Here is a 23588-nt window from a genome sequence, read left to right as displayed (position 1 = left end):
TATTTGTGTAACCTTTGTTTTATTCCCAAACCCTTTTCTTTGACACCAACTCAGTATTGCTCTAAATGTACCACTGATATATTAATATCCACAGTGTCCTAGTTATTTAAGTCACCTCCGGGTGTGTGAACCATCTGTGTGCCATCCCAAATGAGTACTTGCTGATTTAGATAAACTAAGAGTGTGTATTTTGTAGTGTATTTGAGTGTTACTGATCTATTGCTCCCTTTTTCTGAAGAAGGCTTATGGAACGGACCGTTAAATTAATAATTGTTTAATCAAGAAACCTTGAGTGTACAAGTTTGTTTGAATACTTGTCACTGTGAATCTCTGTGTAAAAACCCTACTGCTCACATTGACCCCTCTTGAGATAAGCTTGGCTGCTCAGCCACACTACCAATCTGTATAGTACAGACTTATACCAAAGGTTGGGCTCCTATTGCCAGGAGGTCAAGGTTGCTGTAGTCTCCCAAAGGGTACTGCACACAGTTTTGCCTAACACACATCCCAGTGGAATATCTTGCCAAATTCTATTAGGTAGTGCTATTGTTTCATGTTTTGCAGTGGTCTCTTGATGTTGAGCCAACCTTTACACGGAACCAGGGAGATATGTTTCCTTATATTTGTGAATTTCTACATCTGCTTTTGACCTTTAGGACACACCATGTGTAAAGATGTCTGAGTGTGGGTGGCCATAAAGTGGCATGTCAATGAAGCTTGCATACCGTAGGCAGATAAATTGTACAGTGAAAAGAAGGCTATTGTTCCATCTTCTAAGGTTTGTAACTCACCCAACTGTGACGTCCTGCTTAATTCAATTACCAAGTGCTATTGTGTCAAGTGGTCTCTGGACGTAGGTAAGAACCTTGTAGGGAGAGGCTGGCTGGTCTGTTTGTTTTTGTGTATTTTGATCTGCCATTGCACAGCTTGAGACACTATTTGTCAAGATAAATGGTGATGTGGCAGGGCAGATTGTGCAATGGCTCTGAAGACTGTATAACTTTGAATGGAAGTAAGGGCACAATGAACGTAAATAAGAACGTTTCCACAAGGAGCTAAGGTGGTGAATGAAGGGGAGCCGTGCCGCCTATGATGAATTGTCTTACAGCTATGTGGGACATAATTGATAATTTTCCATTTCGCGTGTCATACTTCGACAAAAACAAGCACTATCTGATGATCAAAGATGATAGTCGAGGGCATCTAGTTCAGGCAAATAATCATCTTTGTCTAAGCAGCAGAAGACACTGGCATCAAAATAAAAGTGTGAGAACTCACAGGAATGTCAGCTATTGATGGATTAATCAGATATTTGTTATCTCATTGAAAGTAACAGACATCATGGTATCAAACAGCCAATGATAAAATCGTCATGTGTAACACTTTAAACCCTCTTTCACATGTTCAAGTGTTGTCTGTTCGCCGTACAGCAAATCGAGTTTTGAATAGACAACGCCCCATGGTGATGCGCAACGGTAGTTCATTATGCAACACACGTTGCTCTCGGTGCGTACCATGATGTGAAGCTTCCAAAACTTTATTCAGATTCATCGTTTACCATTAACCCTTTGTGTCATTTTTAGTAAATCACCTTTTACTTTTCGATATTTGTGATGTTAAAGTGCGTATAACTTTTGCAGCCTCCAGAAGGCATACCAACAATGCCAGCACTGCTAATAAATGCTTTTGGAGATAGTGATGTTTGTGTATTTTATACTGCATTGGACAATAGTCATTCTACCCTGTTACAGACACTTCCCACTCTATTCATTAACAATGCCACACTTGGCTGGTGGTTGGGTGTGGAGATTGATACTCATTTTGGCATCACTTTGCTAGAGACACATGCTTAGTGGTGTCTGTGTTCAAACCTGCAGGTTTCAGTTGCACGTGATGCTCTGTACATATATGATCTGTGAGCACTCCCATAGATTTGACAAAGTCACTACAAGGAGGGTGTGGGTTAGAAAAGGCAAGCAAAGTAGTGGAAAAGCAGATTGTCAAATGGTTCATCAGTTATAAATGTTTCATCAGATATACATTGTACAAATGTCTATTCCAAGTGAAATGAAAAGCTGAGTCTGTATAGTTTGTAATTCAAACATAAACCATATAATCACACATAAATACTGTATTTTTAATTGACAGTTTTGAAACCGTTATGCAAGTGGTGCATCATATTTTGAAGTCCTTGGTATGCACAGGGTTCAAAATCGGCAACCATGAATGAGGAGCTGATAGTTGCTCTTGATTGTCGGTGATTTTCTTTCAACCCGGAGTTACTCCGGTAACTCGGGAGCAATTAAAACACAATTCTATAAATAATTTCCGAGAACAGTGTACTGGGGTAAAAGAAAAAGCGTGATAGAATATATATCTAGAGATGTGACACTGAGAGCCTCTCAAGTCACTATAAACATGAACACACATTCCACCTCATTCAGGCACTACAGTCTGTTCATGCACCGAAAACACATGCACCACACTGATCTTCTTTCTATTGTTATGTTTAGCTGTACTTTTACTCTATTGCGGGGAAGTCACAGTTTGAACTCTACTTGGTTTTCATGAAGGGAGCATAGGTCACTGAAACTAACAATGCCAGTCTTGTTTTTGCAGAAAACTGGCATTATACAGTTAAGGGAAGCATTTGAATGAGTCCTATTAAAAATCGTTTTAACGGGTGTACAATTAAAATGAAGTGACTCTGCATGTATATTTAAATTAATAAATCATATTTCCCCATGAAATGTGGACATCTAATTTACCTTTTGACTTGTGAATCAGTGGGAACACATAAGCAAATTAGTTTCTAAATAGACTTCGAATTGACTGACAAGTCTTAGCTTCTCTCTAAAAGGGAATGACAGCAAAATACTAGGTGTTGGTAACAGCTCCTGCTAGCCACTTATAAGGGCATTCATTACCAGGTGCAAATGAACCCAAACCATGAGCTAAATAGTACCCAGCGCCCAGGAATTTCTAACCCTGTATACCATGTTTTTGTCTGAGTGTACAGTACAGCTGCTAGTTTTAATCATAATAGGAATTGGTACTAGGCACATAAAAAATCACCCATGTGCTACCGGATTAGCTTTTTTAATTACAACTACTTAGTTTAAATGTGTTTCATCTTTAAGTCACATTTGATAAGAGAGTGGACAAGTTGACAACTAACAGAACCAAGCAGGAACAACATTATATAATTGGTTAGCTATGTGCTCTATAATAGTAATTGAAGCATTTGCAAAGCATTCTTTTATTTCCAAATAATTAAATGTACATTAAAAGTATAAAACCTATATTTTTCAAGCTCTTTCAATATTGTGTTTGCTGAGAAAGCAGATGTACTGACTAGCAGTACTTGGACAGCTGCAGGGATAACTGGACGCTCTTTGAGTTAAGGCTTCTGTGAATCCACTAAGAATATGCTCTGTATGCTACAGGCCAGTACCCTCTGAGAGAATGTAAAACGTTCAATTGATACAATAGTAGTACACTGTATGCTGTGTTAACATTGATTTCTAGAATCTGGCCTGCTGGACAGATTTTTGGAGGCTCCCCTAGTTCTAGTGAACCGGGAATGTTGAGAGGTTAGCCAAAACCTAATCAAGGTATCAATGGAGAGCAGTCAAGGCTATTCTCAGGAGAGCATGAGTGGGGACTAGGGGCCTTCAACAAGTCCATCTTTTCGATTAAAAGATTATCATCATTCGGAGCAAAATCATTAGTTCCTGTCTTCATCATACTACACCAAAGTCTACTTGTATTTACATTAGGCCTGGTGCGTTCTGGTCTACCTTCCCAATCTTCTCTCCTCAAGATATTCTATCTGCCATGAATGGGCTCAAATCTGCATCTCCCCTTGATCCTATTCCTCTTTCTATCGTTAAAGATATTTCTTAGACATTATTTCCTGGATCACAGTAGCAGTTAATGATTCCTTCTCGTCTGGTGATATTCCTAATAAATTGAAGCACGCACTTGTTATCCCCTTCTTAAAAAAGCTTCTCTTCATCCTGTGGTCCTTTATAATTTCCGTCCTATCTCATTTCTCTCGTTTTCTATGAAGCGCCCCGAATATTTGGTCTCCCCTCTTCTTGGCTCTTTTCTTTGATCCTTTTCAGTCTGGTTTTCGCCCTGACAGGGGCACTGACTCAGTCCTTGTATTAGTGATGGGCGACCTTGCCTGTCTCGTGGACCAAGGTGGGATAGAGTTGCTTATTTTATTAGATCTCTCATCTGCATTTGACAACGTGGACCACGTAACCATGGTCGCCTGACTTTCTCTTCCAGGTGTGTCCAGCCAGGTGCTTACCTGTTTCACCTAGTCTGTCAGGTCATACACAATCTATTTTTCTTTGTCCTTTTTCTTCTCAACCACTTTTTCTGTCTTGCGGAGTCCCTCAAGGCTCTGCTCTGTCACCCACCTTGTTCAACATTTATATCCAGCCACTCCTTGGTCTCATCCGCTCCTACGGCTTCCTGTGCTATTCCTCTGCCGACGATACACAGATCATTCTTCGGCTTGATCTGTCTCGGCCTGAGGTGGCTGCTCGGCTTAGGGACTGTCTGGAGGCCGTGGCTGGATGGATGACCAAGAACTAGCTTAAGATGAACGTTGAAAAGACAGCGGTACTAGTTGTAGGTTCTGATCACCCTTCATTCATCCGGAATGCCGTATTTCTGGCCCCCCAGTTTTGGCCCTTTCCGTCACCTGCCATTCTGGTGAAGGTTCTGGGCACCAAAATCCGGGCCACCCTGTCAGTGTCTGATCAAGTGGCTTCCGTTTGTCAAACTGGTCATTTCAAGTTAAGGACCTTTCATAATGTCCTACCCTTTATTTCTTCTAATTTCCATGCCCCTGTTGTGTCTTCTTTGGTGATGAGCGGTATTGATTAGTTCAATGCAACTTATCTGGCTCAACCGGTCGTCTGACTTATCAGCTCCAACCATTGCAGAATATGGCTGCACGAGTGGTTCTTCATCCTCCTTATGGTGCTCACATGAGTCCCATCCTACGTCTGCTACACTGGCTCCCTGTTGAGAAACGTGTGCTGTTTAAATCCTTGTGCATTGTACACAAAGCTTTTTATAAGCTGAGTGCTGAATTTCTTCAGACTAAATTCTGCCCTTATGTCCCACGAGAGCACTCTGCTCCCAATCTGCATTAACCATTCAAGTTCCGTGCATAAGATATTCTCGTGTTGGTGGATGGTCTTTCTCAGTGACTGTTGCGAAGGCTTGGAACTCTCTCCCTTATGCCCTCTGTGGAACGGACAATCATTTGTCCTTCCGTCACACCCTGAAGACTTTTCTGTTCTAAATTCTTTGAGTCTGCTTTCTCTGCCTGTTACCTATGGTTCCTAGCGCCTTGATGCCTTTGGTTGGATGTCGCGCTTTACACGTTCTGTTAACATAACCTAACACAACACACAATATAAAATACAATAATTCAATTTAAACAGGTAAGTATAAAAATAGTTATTTATTATAGGCCTTCTAAATGCACTGAAAAATTAAATTAAAAGGTAATATTATTGCAGAATACTCTGATACAAATATCTACATTCACCATAGGTTCATAAATGCATTGAAAGTCACATACTCGGCGATGAAGACGTGATCCTTCGTCGCTCCCGGGCCGCCAGCCTAATCCTGCACTCATCCTACTTGAAAAAGACTGTGAGAAGACTAAAAAACACTTCAGCGACGTATGAAGCACTGCAGCACCAGATTGTGACACTGCGGACCGAAACCGGTGCGGGGTTCCGAAGATACGGCTGCCGGAGGCCAGAGGCAACAGACCGCGAATGGCATCCAAGATGTCCGCCAAAAACGTGAAGTAGGCGGAGAGCGCAGCGACTCTGTAAGGGAGCCAGCCCGAGGAGAGAAGCGACTGCTTCTGGCCGGAACAGCGGCGAGACAGTGAAGGGCTGACAGAGTGCTGCCTCCCTCCCACCTTGTAGCAGTGGAGAAAGGGTATGATCGACCGGGGCCAACCCACGCCCGCTCTCCCTTGTAACAGACCATCTCGACCGAGAGACGCTGTGGTGGCAAATGCACCCCTGCGTACAGCCAGAGCGAGGAGATTCTTCCCCCGCCCCCAAGCAGTAACGACGAGTGGACAAACCCGGACTGCCAGCGGCGAGTGGACAGAGCATGGAGCCCAGAGACCCAAGGTGAACACTATATCCTGCCACTTGTTGATACCCGCGAGAAATCATCCCCCAATATCGTCACCTCTGCTGCACCTCAAGAAGGAGAAGAACCATCACAAACTTCCCCCCGTGGGAAACCAATGCGGTACTGTGATAGGTCTGAACTCTACTGCCACGTGACACGGTCACGGGCGCTCTGCCCTGCGTAGAGCACCTGCTAGACCTTCCCCAGTGCAGCGCCAGCACACGTACCCGCCCTGGAGCCGCAGGGAAAAAGCAGACCGAACACAGCAGTAAGGAGAGGGGGAAAGAGGGAGACGGGAGGTGGCGACGACAAGCGCGGGCCTCTGTCTGCTCTCCCGTCACGCAAGCACAGCTACAAAGACCCCGCGAGCCCCAAAGACCCCTGTCACAGCGCAGCACCAACCACACCAACACGGCAGAAAGTGGGCACGGTGACACTGCAAAGCGCGATTGCTCAGGCACTCCCCCAGGCAAAGCTGCACGACTCAAGTGAAGAGGGCACACCGCTAACAGTGGGGGTTAGGGGAAACCCCCCAAACGTCTAACCTGCGACACTGGGCACCAACAAAAGGGGTTTCAAGGTCACCTGTAATACGACCAGCAACACACCACAACAAACAAATCGGAAACCCGTGTACACACGAGCCAGAGCGGCCAGTCAGTGAAGCCCACAGAAGCGTCATATAAGACGCATAAACAGCCCAAAGAAAGCAAAGTGTGCCAGACAGTGGGATAAAACATACAGGTGCCTGAAAGTGTCCTAGAGGAACTGCCACAACCCACAGCGAGTGCAGCAAACAACAGCAAACAAAACTCTAACCCCCCCCCCTGGAGAGGTGAACGCGGTGGGACCCCACGACCAGGAAAGGCACATTACAACTGCTCCACTCGCGAGACTCGTGTCCCAATACAGCCTGTTGCTGCAAGCAACTAACAGACTCACACCGCAGCAAAAGGGGAAAACACTCCAAAACTGCAAACAGGAAAGGCAAGGCACTCAAAACAGATGAAGCACACATATGTGCATGAACACAAGTACAACTGCATATGGAGACCTGCAACTTGTAGTCACTCCTGTCAATAGGTGGAAATAGTAAAGCAGGGGCTCACACTGTGTAGTCCCGCAGTACTGCCTCCCACTGGGCTCCACGACCCAGTGGACAACAAACCCAGGTTTCTGGAACACACTTGCGAACCAGCGTTGTCATCCCCCCCCAATCCCCCCTAACGAAACGAAATAATCTCCCACGCCACCACGGCGTGTAGACCACATGGGGAAAGACAAACCCAGGAAAACCTCCACACAAAGCAGGATAGAACAATACACGACCACACCGTTGTCGCCGGAGCAGTCAGCATCAACGGAACCAGAGTACATGGAGGACGACATCTCCCTCAGAGACGTGATGAGTGCCATTGCCAGCTCCAGAACATCAATGGAGAAGGAAATGGACAGTATTGGCGCTGATGTATCACTACTGAGAAACGACTTCCAAAACCAAAAACTAACCTCACGCACCGGGGAGGCCGCATCTCGGAGACTGAAGACAACCTACGGGGGGGTTCAAACGACACATGGCTGGCATGCTAGATCGTATAAAAATCCTGGAAGCAAGAGTGGATGAAAGTGAGGGTAGATCCAGACGCAATAACATCTGCATACTCGGCCTCCCGGAAAAGGCAGAAGGAGCAAGCATGGAGCTATTCCTTGAGCAGTGGCTCACTGACGCATACGATGCGAAATCCTTTTTCAAGTATTTCTCCATCGAGCGGGCACATCGTATTCCAACTGGTAAAGTCGCGCCGGGTGCGCCGCCACGCACAGTCATCGCAAGATTCCTAAACTACAGGGATAGGGACGCCGTGCTACAGATGGCAAGATCGAAAGGGCTCATCACCTACAATGGATGTAAAATCGCCTTTTTCCCTGACTTCACCAGAGAGGTGCAAAAAGCTCGCCAATCCTTTGATCCACTCAAACGTCTGCAATCAATGGGAACTAAATACGGCCTAATCTTCCCTGCCCAACTCAAAATATTCCACAACGGCACGACAGTGCATTTCACAGACCCTAAACATGCATGGAACTGGGCTGAAAGACATATAGAAGGCGATTGGAACACAAGAAAGAAATCAGGGGGTGAACGCAATAGACCACACCCAGAGCGACCACCAGACATCAGGCCCCAACAACAACAACAAGAAAGCCGCAACAGGGAAATGAATAATAAGGAACGGCAACATCTAAAACTAATGTAACTGCTGCACGCATAAATACAACGGAGCCCCTGCTACAAACGGAAACACGGATCACAGCCAACCCAGAGCCACCCCCCCGACGAGGAAACAAATACACAGCATCAAGCAAAAGAGAACTAGACTGCCTAGCTTCAGTGTCTATACACAAACTGCAAAGCTTGACTAGTACGGAGCGGTTATATGCGAATTGAAGTTTAATTGTTCACAAGTTTATGATGGGACGACAGATGCTTCAGTTGGGGTTGGAGTATAGGGAGGGGGGAGTTGGGGGGGGGGAAAGTTTTCTATTCACCGGTTAGCATACAGTGGCACTATAAACACGACAAACAGGATGAAACCCAAAGTATATCACACCTTAACAACTGTAAGACACTTGCGTCCTACGAGACGCATCCACAAATCAAACATCCAGACACCCGATGGCACCTGTAACTGGTCCAACCAATAGACGCCTAACGCTTATGACATGGAACGTGAACGGGCTAGGGTCCAGCATTAAAAGACTGGTGCTGCAATATATAAACCGGCATACACCGGGTATAGTACTCCTAACCGAAACGCATCGTGCAGGAACAATATGTAACTTCTTCAAAAGATCCAATTACCGCTCAGCGATTCATGCAGGCTTCTCCATGGAGGCAAAAGGGGTACTAATACTAATCCACAAGAGACTTCCACTGGCGATTTCCCATATAACTCAGGATAAAGGTGGACGATATGTACAAATACACGCGACATTATGGAACCAAACCCTGGCGATTATGGCAATATACTCTCCACCATCTCTCCTAAACACACTGCTAGCCGATATTACCCCCATCCTCGCCTCAAATACGGCTGACACCTGGGTTATAGGTGGAGACTTCAATGAGGTAATGGATAATACCCTAGATCGCACACACATGAGAGGGAGAAATCCCACTACTAACACCAAACTGGCCACCTTTGCCTCTGCAATGGGCTTGCGGGATGCATGGCGAGATCTACACAGCAACAAGTGCGAATATTACTTCCACTTAGGTGTGCATGCCTCGATGTCTAGAATAGACTACTTCTTCCTACTGAGCCAGAATATTCATAAAGCATGCAGCGCGCCCCTCCTTCCGCGAGGTATATCTGATCACTCCCCATTGCTACTTGAGCTTGAAACAGAAAGACCACGTCCTCCTTCCACCGGGCGGTTTAACTCCTATTACCTGGGGTTCCCAGACTTACAAGAAAAGATAGAAACCGCTACCTCCAACTATTTCGAACTCAATACAGGCTCGGTCGATAACCCTGGAATGTTATGGGAGGCTTACAAGCCAGTTTTGAGGGGCAAAATCCTCTCGTAGACAACAGCTCAAAAGAAGGCCCAGCGGGAACAGGTTATAGAAGCCGAAAGAGAAGTTATGATTAGAGAAACGGAACACATTACTAATGATACTCCTGAGTCAAACAGAGCTTTAATACTAGCGCAGAAGAAGCTACATAATCTGTCCTTAGACTGCGCCAAAAAAGCGCATAGTGCCATGAAGGCACGCCTATATGAAAAAGGGGAAAAAGCTGGCACATTGCTCGCATGGCTGGAAAACGAGATGAGGGACACCAGCAAGTTAAAAACATTAAAAATATGAATGCGGAAATAGTCTCCTCCGAGAGAGAGATAGCGGAATGTTTTGCTATGAAGAGCTATATAAACCCCCTAATACCGTAGTGGATAGGACCATATTAGACGAAACTGACCTCCCAATACTCACTACAGAACAAGCCACTATATTAGACAATAAAATAACAGAAGACGAAATATCGGCATCTATCGCCCAACTTCAAACAGGCAAGACCCCAGGCCCTAATGGCTTCCCACTTGACCTCTGGGAAAAAAATAAAACATCTAGACATACAACCCATCTGCTTAACATGTTTGAACACTCCCGAGAAGTAGGTTTCTCCAGCATTGGATCTTTCATGGATTCACATGCGTAGAATATTCCCCGTCGTCAGACTGGGACCCCTCGGTACACATATATAGCCTTTTCCAATAGGAAAACTTCCGACACTTTTGTGTCCTATCTACGTCCTTTTAGAACCCGCCTACGCATGCTCCGTAGGCCGTCCCCGTATAAGAGGCCCGCCCCCCGCGGTTCCCCTTCAGATTTCAACCGTCTCCAAAGTAGTGGGATCTCCTCGCGTTGTCTTACTATTTTGTACAAGGTTGCATTACTGGAATTTGAGTAAAGAAAATGTCCTCCGTGTCAGTAAAAGCGCTGTTCCGCCCATGCGCGATGTGCGGCTTGAAAAAAGTTTACGAGGGGGACGGACATATGGATTGTATATATTGCCTCCACCCTCATAATTCGGCGGATAACTGCGACATATGCAAAGGGTTTTCTCAAAAAACCCTCAAAGACCGCAGTCGACGACTGGTGGCATGGCTGAATGATGGAGCGGGGGCATGCCCCCCTTCGGAGGTAGGCTCCACACAATCGGCGAAAACATCACACCGCGCTACCTCGTCGGAAGAAATCTCGACTGACGGAAAAAGAGTCGTCTGGAAGTCACTCAACTAGAGACTCCTCGTCAAAGAAATCATCTTCATCAAAAAAGCATGAAAAGGAAAAGAAATCCTCCTCGGGCGATCATCATAGATCGACCACGAGTCGAGAGTCAAGTAAAAGCAAGCCAAGTGTGGAAAAGGCGAGACTGCCAAAACCACCTGCTAAGTCACCGTCGTCGACGGCGGCCCAGTCATTGGCCTCCAACCTGCCACTTACGCAGGTGGCATCCACCGTCCCACCGACAACGACGTCGACGATGGCCTTGTCGACGGGGGTTCTACAGGAGGCCTGGAGGCCTGAAGTTTTTGATCCGATCCCCCCGGATACTTTACTACAGGAACAGGCTGTGTTGCTGTCCTCGGAGGACGAGAATGAGAGAATAGCTGGCCCAGCAGACCTAGGGCTACGAGTGGCTGACAAGTCGTCGACGAGGGGATCCGTTATACCGGTATCTGCCCCTCTTCTCAATCCTCAATCTGTTTTATCGTTGGAAATTCTGTCCACGCTTCAGTCGTTGTTAGTCGTTGGACCAGAGACTACCTCAGGCAAACCTGCCCCAGTCACCCGTCGACGAGCCGGGCCCGTCCCGTCAACCGACGCACCTACGCACGCCAATCTCAGCACTGGCACAAGAGGAAGGTGAGCTGCCAGATTCGGAGTCTGACAGGGGAGCCATGTCGGATATCTCATCATCCCCCTCCAGGGATCCAACCTGGGAGTCAGAGGTAGAGTTGGAAACCCCTAGAAGCCCAGCTCACCCGTCCCCTCCGGACGACATTGTGCCATTCCATTCTATGATGGAGAAGGCATGCAAAGAATTTGGTTTGTCCCAGGAAGAACAGAAAAAGGACTGTTTTTTGTTCGACCACATGGGTAAGAGAAGGAGGTCTGTGTTCTCGATACCAATACTAGACCATGTATGGAAGGAGGGGTTGCAGACAATGCGTCACCCGTTTTCAGAGCCGGCAGTGAAAGGACTCCTGGAAAAAAAGTTTAAGGCTCCAGAGTCTACCCCCAAGTGTTTATCCTCCCAACCAACGCCAGACTCGGTGGTGTCGGCGGCAGCGGCGAGGAAGGTGAAGGCACCGCACAAGTGCACGACGACTCCTGAGAACAAAGCGAGACGCCAAGATGCCTTTGGCAAAAAAGTGCTATCCGTAGGAGCGACCACAGTAAAGGCCGCAAACTCTCTGGCAATTGTTGCCAGATACGATAGGGAGATGTGGCACAGGCTAGCTCCGTTGCTTGATCATCTTCCGGAAGAGCATAGGAAGGCAGCGATGTTACTTGTCCGAGAAGGTGAGGAAGCCTCAAATCACGCAATAAACATTGCGGTGGACCTCGCTGAGTTAGGCTTCAAGCAAGTCAATAATGGGGTCGTATTACGTCGACAGTCATGGCTTAAGTGTACCTACTTCAGGCCAGAAGTACAATACAAAGTGTTAGATATGCCCTTTGAGGGAGACCTTCTTTTCGGTGAGAAGGTGGACGAAGCCCTAAAGGGAATGAAAGAGGACTCGGACACGGCACGTTCATTGGGTGCCCTCCAGAGTGGCAGAAACTACAAGTCTTTTCGTCCCTTTAGAGGGGCTTCAGGTAATTCAAGATTCTCTGCATCTGGAGACAGATCCTTTGGCAGATCAGCTTACCCCTCCCAGGGATACAGACGTGCCTCCCAAACGGCAAACCGTCGCCGGAACTTCCAGACTTCCAGGAAAAGACCATCATATCCGTCGTCATCGAGAGACAAGCAAAATAAAGATCAGCAGTGACATACAACACACCGTTCTGGGGGGAAGAGTTTCAGCATATGTCGAAGAATGGGAACGAATAACGACGGATCAATGGGTGCTGGATACTATAAGAAATGGACACTCTCTACAATTCAAACACAGCCCTCCGCAAATTCCACCTGCGTTCACCGCTCATTCCCATCTGAAAATACTGCAACAAGAGGTAACACTCATGTTAGCAAAGGGCGTGATAGAATTAGTTCCAACATCACAGAGAGGTCAAGGAGTCTACTCAAGATATTTCGTCGTAAAAAAGCCGAACGGCAAATGGCGTCCCATTTTAGACTTACGCGATCTCAACAAGTCTTTAAAGAGCCTAAAATTCAAGATGCTCCCTCTGCAGGAAGTGATCCGCGCCGTTCAAGAGGGGGATTTTCTAGCGTCCCTGGATTTACAGGATGCGTATTTCCATATTCCAATGTGTCGGAAACACAGGAAATTCCTAAGATTTGTAATAGGGCGGACTCACTACCAATTCACGGTTCTTCCTTTTGGGCTCAAGACCTCCCCCAGAACGTTCACGAAATGCCTGGCTCCAGTAGCGGCCTGGCTAAGGAAGCAAGGCCACCATGTATACCCATACCTCGACGACTGGCTGGTAAGGGGATCCTCCCCAGCGTCGACCAACACAAGTTTACAAGCCACCATGCAGCTTCTACAACAGCTGGGATTTGCCATAAACTTCGAAAAATCCTCTCTGCAGCCATCGAGATCGCTGGTATTCCTGGGGGCACAGTTCGAGACCCAGTTAGGGCTAGTGAAACCTTCTCTCGACAGAACCTCAAGACTCAATCAACAAGCAGGCCGACTACAGCGAAACACCAAGATCTCAGTGAGAAAATACGTTTCGGTCCTAGGGGCCATGGCATCCTGCATCCATCTGGTGGAAAACTGTCGCCTATTCATGAGGCCAGTCCAGGAATTCCTCGCGGACCGATGGACGCAGGCTCAAGGATCGTGGTCAGACAAGATAACCATCGACGACGACAAGCTGCTTCGGACCCTTCAGTGGTGGCAAAGTTTCCACAATCTGAACAACGGCTTACCCCTACAGGAGCCGGAGTTTCAGCGAACCATAGTCACGGATGCGTCCCTAATCGGATGGGGAACTCACATGGGTGCTCTCCAAACGCAAGGTCGCTGTTCTCCAACGGAGTCACTCCTACACATAAACGTGTTAGAGCTCAGAGCAGTACGATGGGCCTTGAAGGCATTCCTACCACACATCAAGGGCTCGCGAGTACGAATACTGACCGACAATACAACAGCCATGTTTTATCTGAGGAAACAAGGAGGGACGCGATCAAGAACTCTTTCCATAGAAGCCCAGAAAACATGGCATTGGGCATTAAAGCACGAAATTTCCGTCGTGGCTCATCACCTTCCAGGAGTGAGGAACTCCCAAGCAGACTCCCTCAGCAGAAGCATGGCCCAGATACACGAGTGGGAAATGGACACAGTTCACCTGATGAAAGTGTTCGAGAAATGGGGTCACCCCCCTCTGGACGCCTTTGCGACCAAAGACAACAAGAAATGCGAGCAATTCGCAAGCAGATGGCCTCAAGAGGGCTCCAGGGGGGAGGCATTCTCCTTCCCATGGACGGACATGTTCCTCTATGCTTTTCCCCCGTTCACCCTCATACGGAGGACAATACAGTGGATACGCAGATACAATTGCCGGGTAATTCTAGTGACACCATACTGGCCAAGGCAACCGTGGTTCTCCGACCTGCTTCACCTGTCGCTGGAACATCCCATAGGGTTTCCCAAAGCCCCGAACCTACTATCCCAGGAAAAAGGCACGGTGTGGCATCACGACCCGGACAGTCTCAACCTTACAGCCTGGCTCCTGACTTTTCGGAGTTCGGTGCTTTAGACGTTTCGGAGGATTGTCAAAAAATTCTGCAAGCGGCTAGAGCCCCTTCTACAAACAAATCCTACTCCTATAAGTGGCGGAGGTTCTGTGAATAGTGTAGGGGACGCCGGAACAAGTTCGACCTTACCTGCTCCTCTTAGCGGAGAGGGGTTTATCCTTCACATTTATAAAGGTGCACCTGGCGGCCATCTCGAGGTTCACAAGGAAAAGGCAGTCGTCTCCTCTATTTAGCGACAGACTTGTAAAACACTTCATGAGGGGTTTATTTCGAGCTTTTCCCCCGGAAAAACATTTCCCCCCGACTTGGAGTCTCAACACAGTGTTGGCAGGCTTAATGAAACCGCCTTTTGAGCCTATGGCCACGTCCGACATAAAATTCATTTCGTGGAAGTTGGCATTCTTGATTGCTATCACATCAGCTAGAAGAATCTCGGAACTGCAAGCGCTGGTCCTAGACCCGCCATACCTAAGATTCTTTAAGGACAAAGTAGTCCTGGTAACTAATCCTATGTTCGTCCCAAAAGTTCCGACAGTGTATCACAAACACTCATCCATTGTTCTCCCTACTTTCTTTGCCACACCATCATCGGCAGCAGAAAAAGCTCTTCATACCCTGGACGTTAAGAGGGCTCTGAAATTTTACCTACATCGTACACAGGAATTCAGGTCTACTAGACAACTGTTCGTCGCGTATGGTCCGTCGACGAGAGGAAAAGCAATCTCTAAACAAGGATTGGCTCGATGGGTCTCATTGACGATTGCGTTTTGTCACTCTAAGGCCGGAAGGCCACTGCAAGGACATCCTAGTGCCCATTCTACAAGATCGATGTCCTCCTCAACAGCTTTGTGGGCAGGAATTCCGTTGACTGACATATGCCAAGCTGCGGCATGGTCAGTGCCCCACACGTTTACCCGCCACTACTGCCTTGTCAGGCAGCATGCGAACGAGGTGCAGATGGGAAGAGCTGTCCTGCGCCATCTGTTTCAGTAAGGTAAGCTCCACGCTGTGGAGAATCTGTTGTCTACCTTTTTAATGACAGTTTATTTTATGTGGGTAAGGTTATATGAGGTAACTTATTCCTACTGTACATATGCATTGTGTAGTATGTTGAGGGTATATTACATTACATTCTCACCACCGTCTCAAGTGTTACTGCTATACAATCTATTCTAAGCATGTGAATCCATGAAAGATCCAATGCTGGAGAAGGGAATAGTTTCTTACCTGTAACTCCATTTCTCCAGCATTGGTATCTTTCATGGATTCACATGCGCCCGCCAACCTCCCCGGAATGTAATGTATTTAATGGATAAATTTAACCCTTCCTACTTTGGAGGGGCCGAAATCTGAAGGGGAACCGCGGGGGGGCCTCTTATATGGGGACGGCCTACGGAGCATGCGTAGGCGAGTCCTAAAAGGACATAGATAGGACACAAAAGTGTCGGAAGTTTTCCTATTGGAAAAGGCTATATATGTGTACTGAGGGGTCCCAGTCTGACGACGGGGAATATTCTAAGCATGTGAATCCATGAAAGATACCAATGCTGGAGAAATGGAGTTACAGGTAAGAAACTATTCCCATACTCACACTGGACCCTACGTAAGGCCACAATAATAGTAATCCCAAAAAAGGGCAAACCCCCAGATGAATGTAGCTCATGTAGGCCCATATCTCTAATTAATAGCGAAGCCAAACTACTAGCCAAAGTATTGGCTAATAGACTCCAAACGGTTATCACATCACTGATCCATCCAGACCAATGCGGCTTTATGCTGCAGATATCCACAAGGATGAAAATCCGCAGGCTGCATTTAGCGCTTGAAAGAGCACCCACCATATAACAATCGTTTTGGCGTTATTGGCCATAGACTTCGAGAAAGTCTTTGACTTGGTCCACTGGGAGGCTTTGTGGGCAATTATGAGAAAAATGAACTTCGGAGAACAATTCATAAAATTGGTCCAGCTCCTATATAACACCCCGTTAGCAGAAGTGAAGGTGAACGGATGGTCCTCTCGTAACTTTCAACTGGGGAAAGGAACCAGACAATGGTGCCCACTATCGGAGATATTGTTCGCACTGATCATTGAGCCACTGGCTGTGATCCTGCATAACACAGCAACGTGGTCCGGTTTCCGATGGAGCTCAGCATGGGAAGGCATGGTATCTCTCTACACAGATGATCTTCTGGTGTATCTAGGCGACCCAGCAATTTCCTGTCCTATAGTTACCTAAATACCGATAAAATACGGGGCCTTTAGTGGCCTCAGGGTGAACTGGTCCAAATCAGTACTCTTTCCAGTCAAAGAAATGGACTGTATACCGCTCCAAGGCTCCCCATATGAAATCTAACTCAACCAATTTCGATATCTAGGCATCTTGATTGCAAACAGACTGGACAGTTACGTGACCCAAAACCTGCAACCAATAGTGAAAAGATTTTGCACAAGATGTGGTCCATTGGGAATCGCTGCCATTGACATTACTAGGCAGGGCGGCGCTCTTCAAAATGCTTGCCCTCCCCCGTTTCTTGTACATTTTACAAAATGCCCCCCTTCATGTCCCCACAGCGGAATTTCGCAAAATAGATAAAATAATACTGAAATTACTATGAGGAGGGAAACACCCAAGGATAGCTCTAAGGTTTCTCCAACGTTCAGTATGGGAGGGGGGAAATCGGGCTCCCAAATATCCAAATCTGCTACTGGGCGACCCAGATGGCGATGGTAAACGACATACTACACGGCAACCCCGAATTACCACACATACAGGCAGAAATAGCAGCGAGACACGGCACGCCTCCAATTGAAAGCCTCTATACTACAAAGGGACACTCCCCCGAACGCACGATAATAACACATACAGCCCAAATCTGGAGAGAAACCCACAGGCACATTTGGTGGGAAAACAAAATCACCCCAGTACAGCCCCTCTGGAATAATGCCCACCTCATGCAACTCAATAAACACCCTAAATGGCCATACTGGGAAGCAGCCAGTATACTGGCCATTCAGCAAATGATCAACTATGACCAAATTATACCGTTTGCCGAGCTCTTGGCTACATATGGTCTCCCACCCAGCGAAAGCTATCACTACAGTCAACTACACCATGCACTCACCAAGAAAATGGCTAAACTGGTGGACATGCCGGAATGCACGCCCATAGAGAGGAAAATAGTCATAGACAGCGTGAAAAGCAAGGTCACATCCACCATGTACTGCGCAATCTCCTCTTTCGCCATAAAAGAAATGTCTAGCCTGAAGGCGAAATGGGAAAGAGATGTGGGCCCGATACTACCTGAGGAATGGATCTCAACTTTAATGTATCCCAGAGAAACAGCGATATCTGCTAGAATCTGACTCCTACAATTGAAAATACTCCATAGAATATATTATTCCTGCGTAGCACTATACAACTGGGGCAGAACAACCGACCCCAAATGCCTACGCTGTAAGCAAGAGGAGACCGTCTACAATATCCTATGGCAATGCCCACGAATACAACACTTTTGGCTAAAATTTAGTGAAAGGCTCACGAGGGTCATGGGCTGACCAATTCCAAACGAACCCAAACTCCTTCTCCTAGGAATCAAAGAGGAAGGAGAAGTGACACGTTTTGAAAAACTCTTACTCTCAACGTCCACAGGGATTGCCAAAAGGAACATTGTGCAGCTGTGGGGATCAGAGATTGCCCCCCATTATGACCAATGGATAACGGACGTAGATGCCAGAATACTAATGGAGCGCTGAGTCTATCAGGCAAAAGACTGCCTGGGCAAGGCAGACTAAATATGGCAAAAAATGCGAACAAACTATGTAAAAAAACACAAAAACTAAACCAATAGACCCTGTCACGTATTTTTGTCATTACTTTAAAGATCCAATTCATGAACTGTCATAACTCATATAGAACAAGCGACGGTGCGCCCAATGTATATGGTGTCTGGTCATACTGCCTCACCATCTGTATGCAAGGATTTTATGTTTGTGTAATGTATGTCATTGTATTGTAGTATTAAAACTCAATAAAATTGTGTTATTAAGAAAGTCACATACTCGGCAAGCAGCTGAGTAGATGGCAAGCAAGTGAGAAGATTAAATACAGTTAATTCCTTAATTTAAGCAGTCTAAACCCTAAGAAGAATGGGGTCTTGTGCCCAAAGGTCACAGGAGGCCCAATGTTTCTCCCCAGAATGGAGCCTCTGTAGGTAACTTATAATTTACTTGTGTTGGTGATGGATCAAAATATGCTTCAGCAATTTTACTAAGGTAAGTAAATGTTCGAGAAGTTACTACCCAGGTTCGACAACCAAAAAGCAGTGGAATGGAAGGTTAGGAGACAAAGGGTCTTGTTCACAATGTTATCCTATGTAGGGGGGACAGATGCACTGTGTTTACTTACTCCCCTGACTGCAATTTTCCCAGATGACTTTGTGGATCATCTGGGAGTCACTGGAGGTTGGATTTCCTGCCATTGGTTCCAATAAGAGGTACTCGCGAGGTGCGGGTGCAAGGATTCTTCTGGTCGGGTACAGCTGCAAGTTCGAAACCCTGGTAATGGAGAAGTGCAAGAAACACTTCTGCAGGGCACTTCAGGAAACTCAGGGGATGGGGGAATGCAAGTTCCAGTGATGGTGTCTGCACACATGCAAAGACTGGGGTCCTTCCAGTCACAGTCACAAAGGTTTGTCTAGAACAGGATCCCTTGACGCTGACATTTGGAGGGAAGGTAACTTTCTTCTCAAGCTGGTAACTACCAAGGTACTAGGTGCAACTGTAGAACGGTTACAGTTTTGGTGAAGTAGCCCACTAAGGAGCTGGTCAGTGGGTGGTCCAGGGACACTTACGGCTGGATCCTCAAAGGTGTTCAGACTAGTTGGTCTCACTAGATCTAGATCCATGCACATCACTAGTTTCAGGCACGATGCCCACTGTCTCCTGGTATGAGACAGAATCGCCCTCTGCACGCTTGTCATCAGCCACAAGTGTCTCTCAAACACTATCCCCAAATACCTAGCAGATAAATTCAACATACGCCAGACCAACTAGGACCATCTACTTGCACTGTCTAGCCGTGCCAAGATTCCTACTGAAAAGAGCAGGGGGGAAAAGCTTCCCAGTTCTAGCTTCCAAACAGTGGAATGCCCTTCCCCTTAGCCTCAGATGGAACCCGCATTCTGGACAAGCTCAAGTAAAGAGTTGGCTCTTCGGGAAGCTCCATGATTGCTCAGGCCGTGGTCCAGCCTGACTGACTCTACCCTGCCCACTGTTACCTCCCTGCCTGACACTGTATCATGTCGCTCCCCTACTCCACCACTTTCTGCACTTATTTCTGTTGCTGTATTCTGTCTATGTATATCTCTGTGGCCAAAATTACCTGTATTAACTTTGTGTTCTAAATTCTGTAACCTCTGTATAAGCTTTAAGCGCCCAGTTACCTGAGGGTTCGGTGTGCGGTACAAATGAAGAAATCAAACTAGTAAAAGGGCTGAAGCACCACTCAGGGTCTTCCGAGATCAGGTGGTCCAACAGGGCCTCACCGTGCCAGATACAGGAAGGAATGCCCTCTCTCTCTCTCTCTCTCTCTCTCTCCCTCTCTCCCTCTCTCCCTCTCTCCCTCTCTCCCTCTCTCCCTCTCTCCCTCTCTCCCTCTCTCCCTCTCTCCCTCTCTCCCTCTCTCCCTCTCTCCCCTAAATAAAATACAAACATTGTAAAAAAGTATCTGCTGCCACCAGGTGTCTTTAGGCACATATAAAAGTAACCAAAAACCTCAAATGTAAAAATATAGGATGATACAAAAGTATCCCCATTGCATTGTATGATACTGTGTGCAATGTTAAAAAGTCACAGAATGCAAAAGGGAAACATAGTTTCGAAGGACTGATCAGTTTCCACTTAAGAAATAGGCAGAAGGCTTTACATCCCCTTAAATAGTTAGAACTGGTTCAAAAATAGAGCAATAAGAAAGGGGTTCCATAGAAACTATGGAGGGAATGTTGAAAAAAGAGACATCTTCGTTAACATTCTGCTTGAAGCTAATTTTAAAAAGTATTCGCTGTGATGCATTCTGATCATCAGTGGATGCCAGACACTTATGCCTTGGCCCACTGTATAGCCTGGATGCAAACCACAAGGCAGCATCAGGACAAGGAAGAAAGTGCAAGTCCAACATGGTTATGTTGCTGTTTTTTAATGTCGGTAAACTGGTGGCATTTTATTAAGTTGAACTGTTTAGCCATCACTTTTGACCACTGCTGACGTAACATTCTGTAATTAAATCCTCATTACATGAAAAATGTCTGACCATGTCGGAATTTACATTTACTCTAGATGTCCGTGGCAAACTCATGCGGATCGCAGTGATTAAGCGCATTGAAATTTAAGAGCTGCTATGTAGAAAACACAAATATTATACATTGCTGTGAGGTGCAAAGCAGGTGTACTAAGGATTCATGGAGAAAAATACATTGGGGGAGTGGTGAGGAGGGGTTTAACCATTCCTTTAAATGGTGAATTCTGAGTGAAAAGAGTAAGGAAGCAAATCTAGATGCACAAAACTGAAAGTCGTGCAGTGAGATGTGCTGAGCAAATGGCACTGGCCTATGGAAAGTAAACCCTATGTGCTGAACTAGAACATAAATATTACCACAACTGTCCATGACTGATCAGCACTGTATCATTAAACAATAGCATGCATTGTGTCCCATTAATGGAAAATTGAAGGTTTTTGACATAAAAATGTGTTGTCAGAAGATAAAGCTTAGAAATTAAGTGGCTGAAAGCACACTTGGTTAAGACATTTTTATTACAACAGGAGTTGATTTACAGCTACGATATGTTCAGAAGACTGCTTAAAAAAATATTGGCGACCACGTAACAGCACATATGTCTATGTTACAGCAGAGAGGATCCAGGGGTTTGTTTTGGGAAGGGAGGATCTCGTGGTGGTTGGGGAATTGCCATGGATGGTCGGTGGATGGGTAGAAAGACCAAAACCAATCACAGGCAGTGTTTCCCTTGCATTCCAGCTCACTCCTATGCCAATAGCTTTGGGTTGTAGGAGGTGCTACCACCTAATGGCAACGCTACTATGGTCTTTTTTCACTTTTTGCTATTGGCTGTCATTTGTCAGGAAACATTACACAAAATACTGAAAGAAAACCCAGATGGTCCTTGGCTATAAAGATCTGGTTCTTAAAATGTTTATTTTACAAAGCAGACATCATGAAACTCCACAAAGGTGCATAACAGTATTAAAACAACACAGTATATGTGGGAGTACAAATGAACAAACAAGAAATAGTAAGCTCAATGTGAATACATCATGGTGAACAATTAAAATAGAACGAATGTTCATCGCAAATAAGCGCACAACAACTAACACAGATTACATAATGGACACATTAGCCGTAAGTATCAAGGAAACATCCCCATATGTCTAGAAATGTGTCGGTGTCTCCAGATTGCTTATGTTGAGCATACAACTGTGCGTATTATCAGGAAAATGCAAATAATAATGTAGTTGGAGAGTTGTCTACGTAGCCTGTTGTATTCACTGACTCTTTAAAGCTAGCAAAATATATGTACATAAAAACATCTGAATCGTTGTAAAATGCAAACTTGTAAAATAGCTTCAGCTCAGTAATGACATTTTCTTGTGATATGGCAATGTAGTAGTGATTTTACTTGCATTCTTAATGTTTGTTATTTAATGTGTTTATTTCTAGCTGAGTCATTTAGTCGCCAGTATATTTATGAATATTCCAGAAGACGTAAGAGAACATTTAAAGCTGCTTTTGAATGTATCCCCTGCAGTCAGACCGGATGCTGATCAAATGACAAAGGTAAGTAGGAATACAGTGCAATTGTTGATGTTCACACTGAACAAAATAAACATTTACTTAGTACGCCTCTGTGCAATAAATTGCCTTTAGAACCACCCAGGTTGGGTGTTTCAGAAAACGTGAGTTGTTTTCTTATAGAGAAAAGATGGCTGGATTCCGTATGGGTGGTCATGAGCGTGCACATTCCATTGCCCTGGTACTTGGATTATGGTGTGTCTACCTTCTTCTGAGCAGCAATATGTTTAGGCATATGTATTTTGTTTTTGACTGATTAGTGCAGGGAGTGTAATGCAGTATTTTGTCTATTTATCTTGTGACCATGCACTGGCCACACACTTTGCCACCAAAACTCAGGACATCCTTATCACCCTTGCTATACACCCTCACAGCCCATCCCACACCCCCTTACCTTCCTTAGCCCCCTACCCTCCTTCTTCTACCCTGTCACACCTGAAGAAGTTACCAGAATTGTCCGCTCCATGAAGCTCTCTTCTAAACAAGTTTCCCCTTGCTCATCCAGTACCATCGAGGATAACATTGGCTCTCTTGCCCCTGCACTCGCTGATTTCTGCAATCACTATTTTGGCACTGGATCATTTCCCTCCTCCCTTAAGCACCCCCTTGTGTGCCCACTCCTGAAAAAAACCTCCAGCAGACCCTACCTGCCCTGCCAAATACCGCCCTATTTCCATCACCCCCTTCCTGGGCAAGTTTTATTTATTTTTACATTTGTATAGCGCACTAAACCCTTGGGTATCAAGGTGCTGCTTGTGAAATAAGAAACCAGTTACACATAGACAAACCAGAATATAGGCAACAATATTGACATAGAAGAGAACCAGTTTCACGAGTGATCGATACAGAATGGTGGTCAAAATGAGTTACTCTTCATTGCCTGGTACTTGGCCTCAGGAGGGAGCAGTGGGGTGAAGGTTTGGTGAACAATAAGATTTTTAATGATTTCCTAAAGGTCCAGTAGGACTGTTCGGCCCTGAGGGTGGGAGGGAGAAGGTTCCATTGCTTGGCCGCATATGTTTGAAAGGTGGATCCTCTGGCTTTTTGCCTTGAATTTAGGTTGAGCCATCCAGTGGG

The 23588-nt window shown here is 45.9% G+C and overlaps 1 protein-coding gene across 2 annotated transcripts in view; it reads left to right on the top strand.

Moving 5' to 3' along the window:
• Window positions 1-23588, top strand: part of SCYL2 (SCY1 like pseudokinase 2) — a 1629773-nt gene that overhangs the window by 419123 nt on the left and 1187062 nt on the right. For both annotated transcript variants that reach the window (XM_069629360.1, XM_069629361.1), the window contains exon 7: window positions 22380-22496. In XM_069629360.1, coding sequence (XP_069485461.1) covers window positions 22380-22496 — 117 coding nt within the window. The remainder of the gene's footprint in view (window positions 1-22379; window positions 22497-23588) is intronic.

Source organism: Ambystoma mexicanum, chromosome 12, assembly GCF_040938575.1.
Source record: "Ambystoma mexicanum isolate Mex_15411 chromosome 12, UKY_AmexF1_1, whole genome shotgun sequence".
Lineage (NCBI taxonomy): Eukaryota > Metazoa > Chordata > Amphibia > Caudata > Ambystomatidae > Ambystoma > Ambystoma mexicanum.
This window is presented reverse-complemented; position numbering and strand designations above follow the sequence as displayed.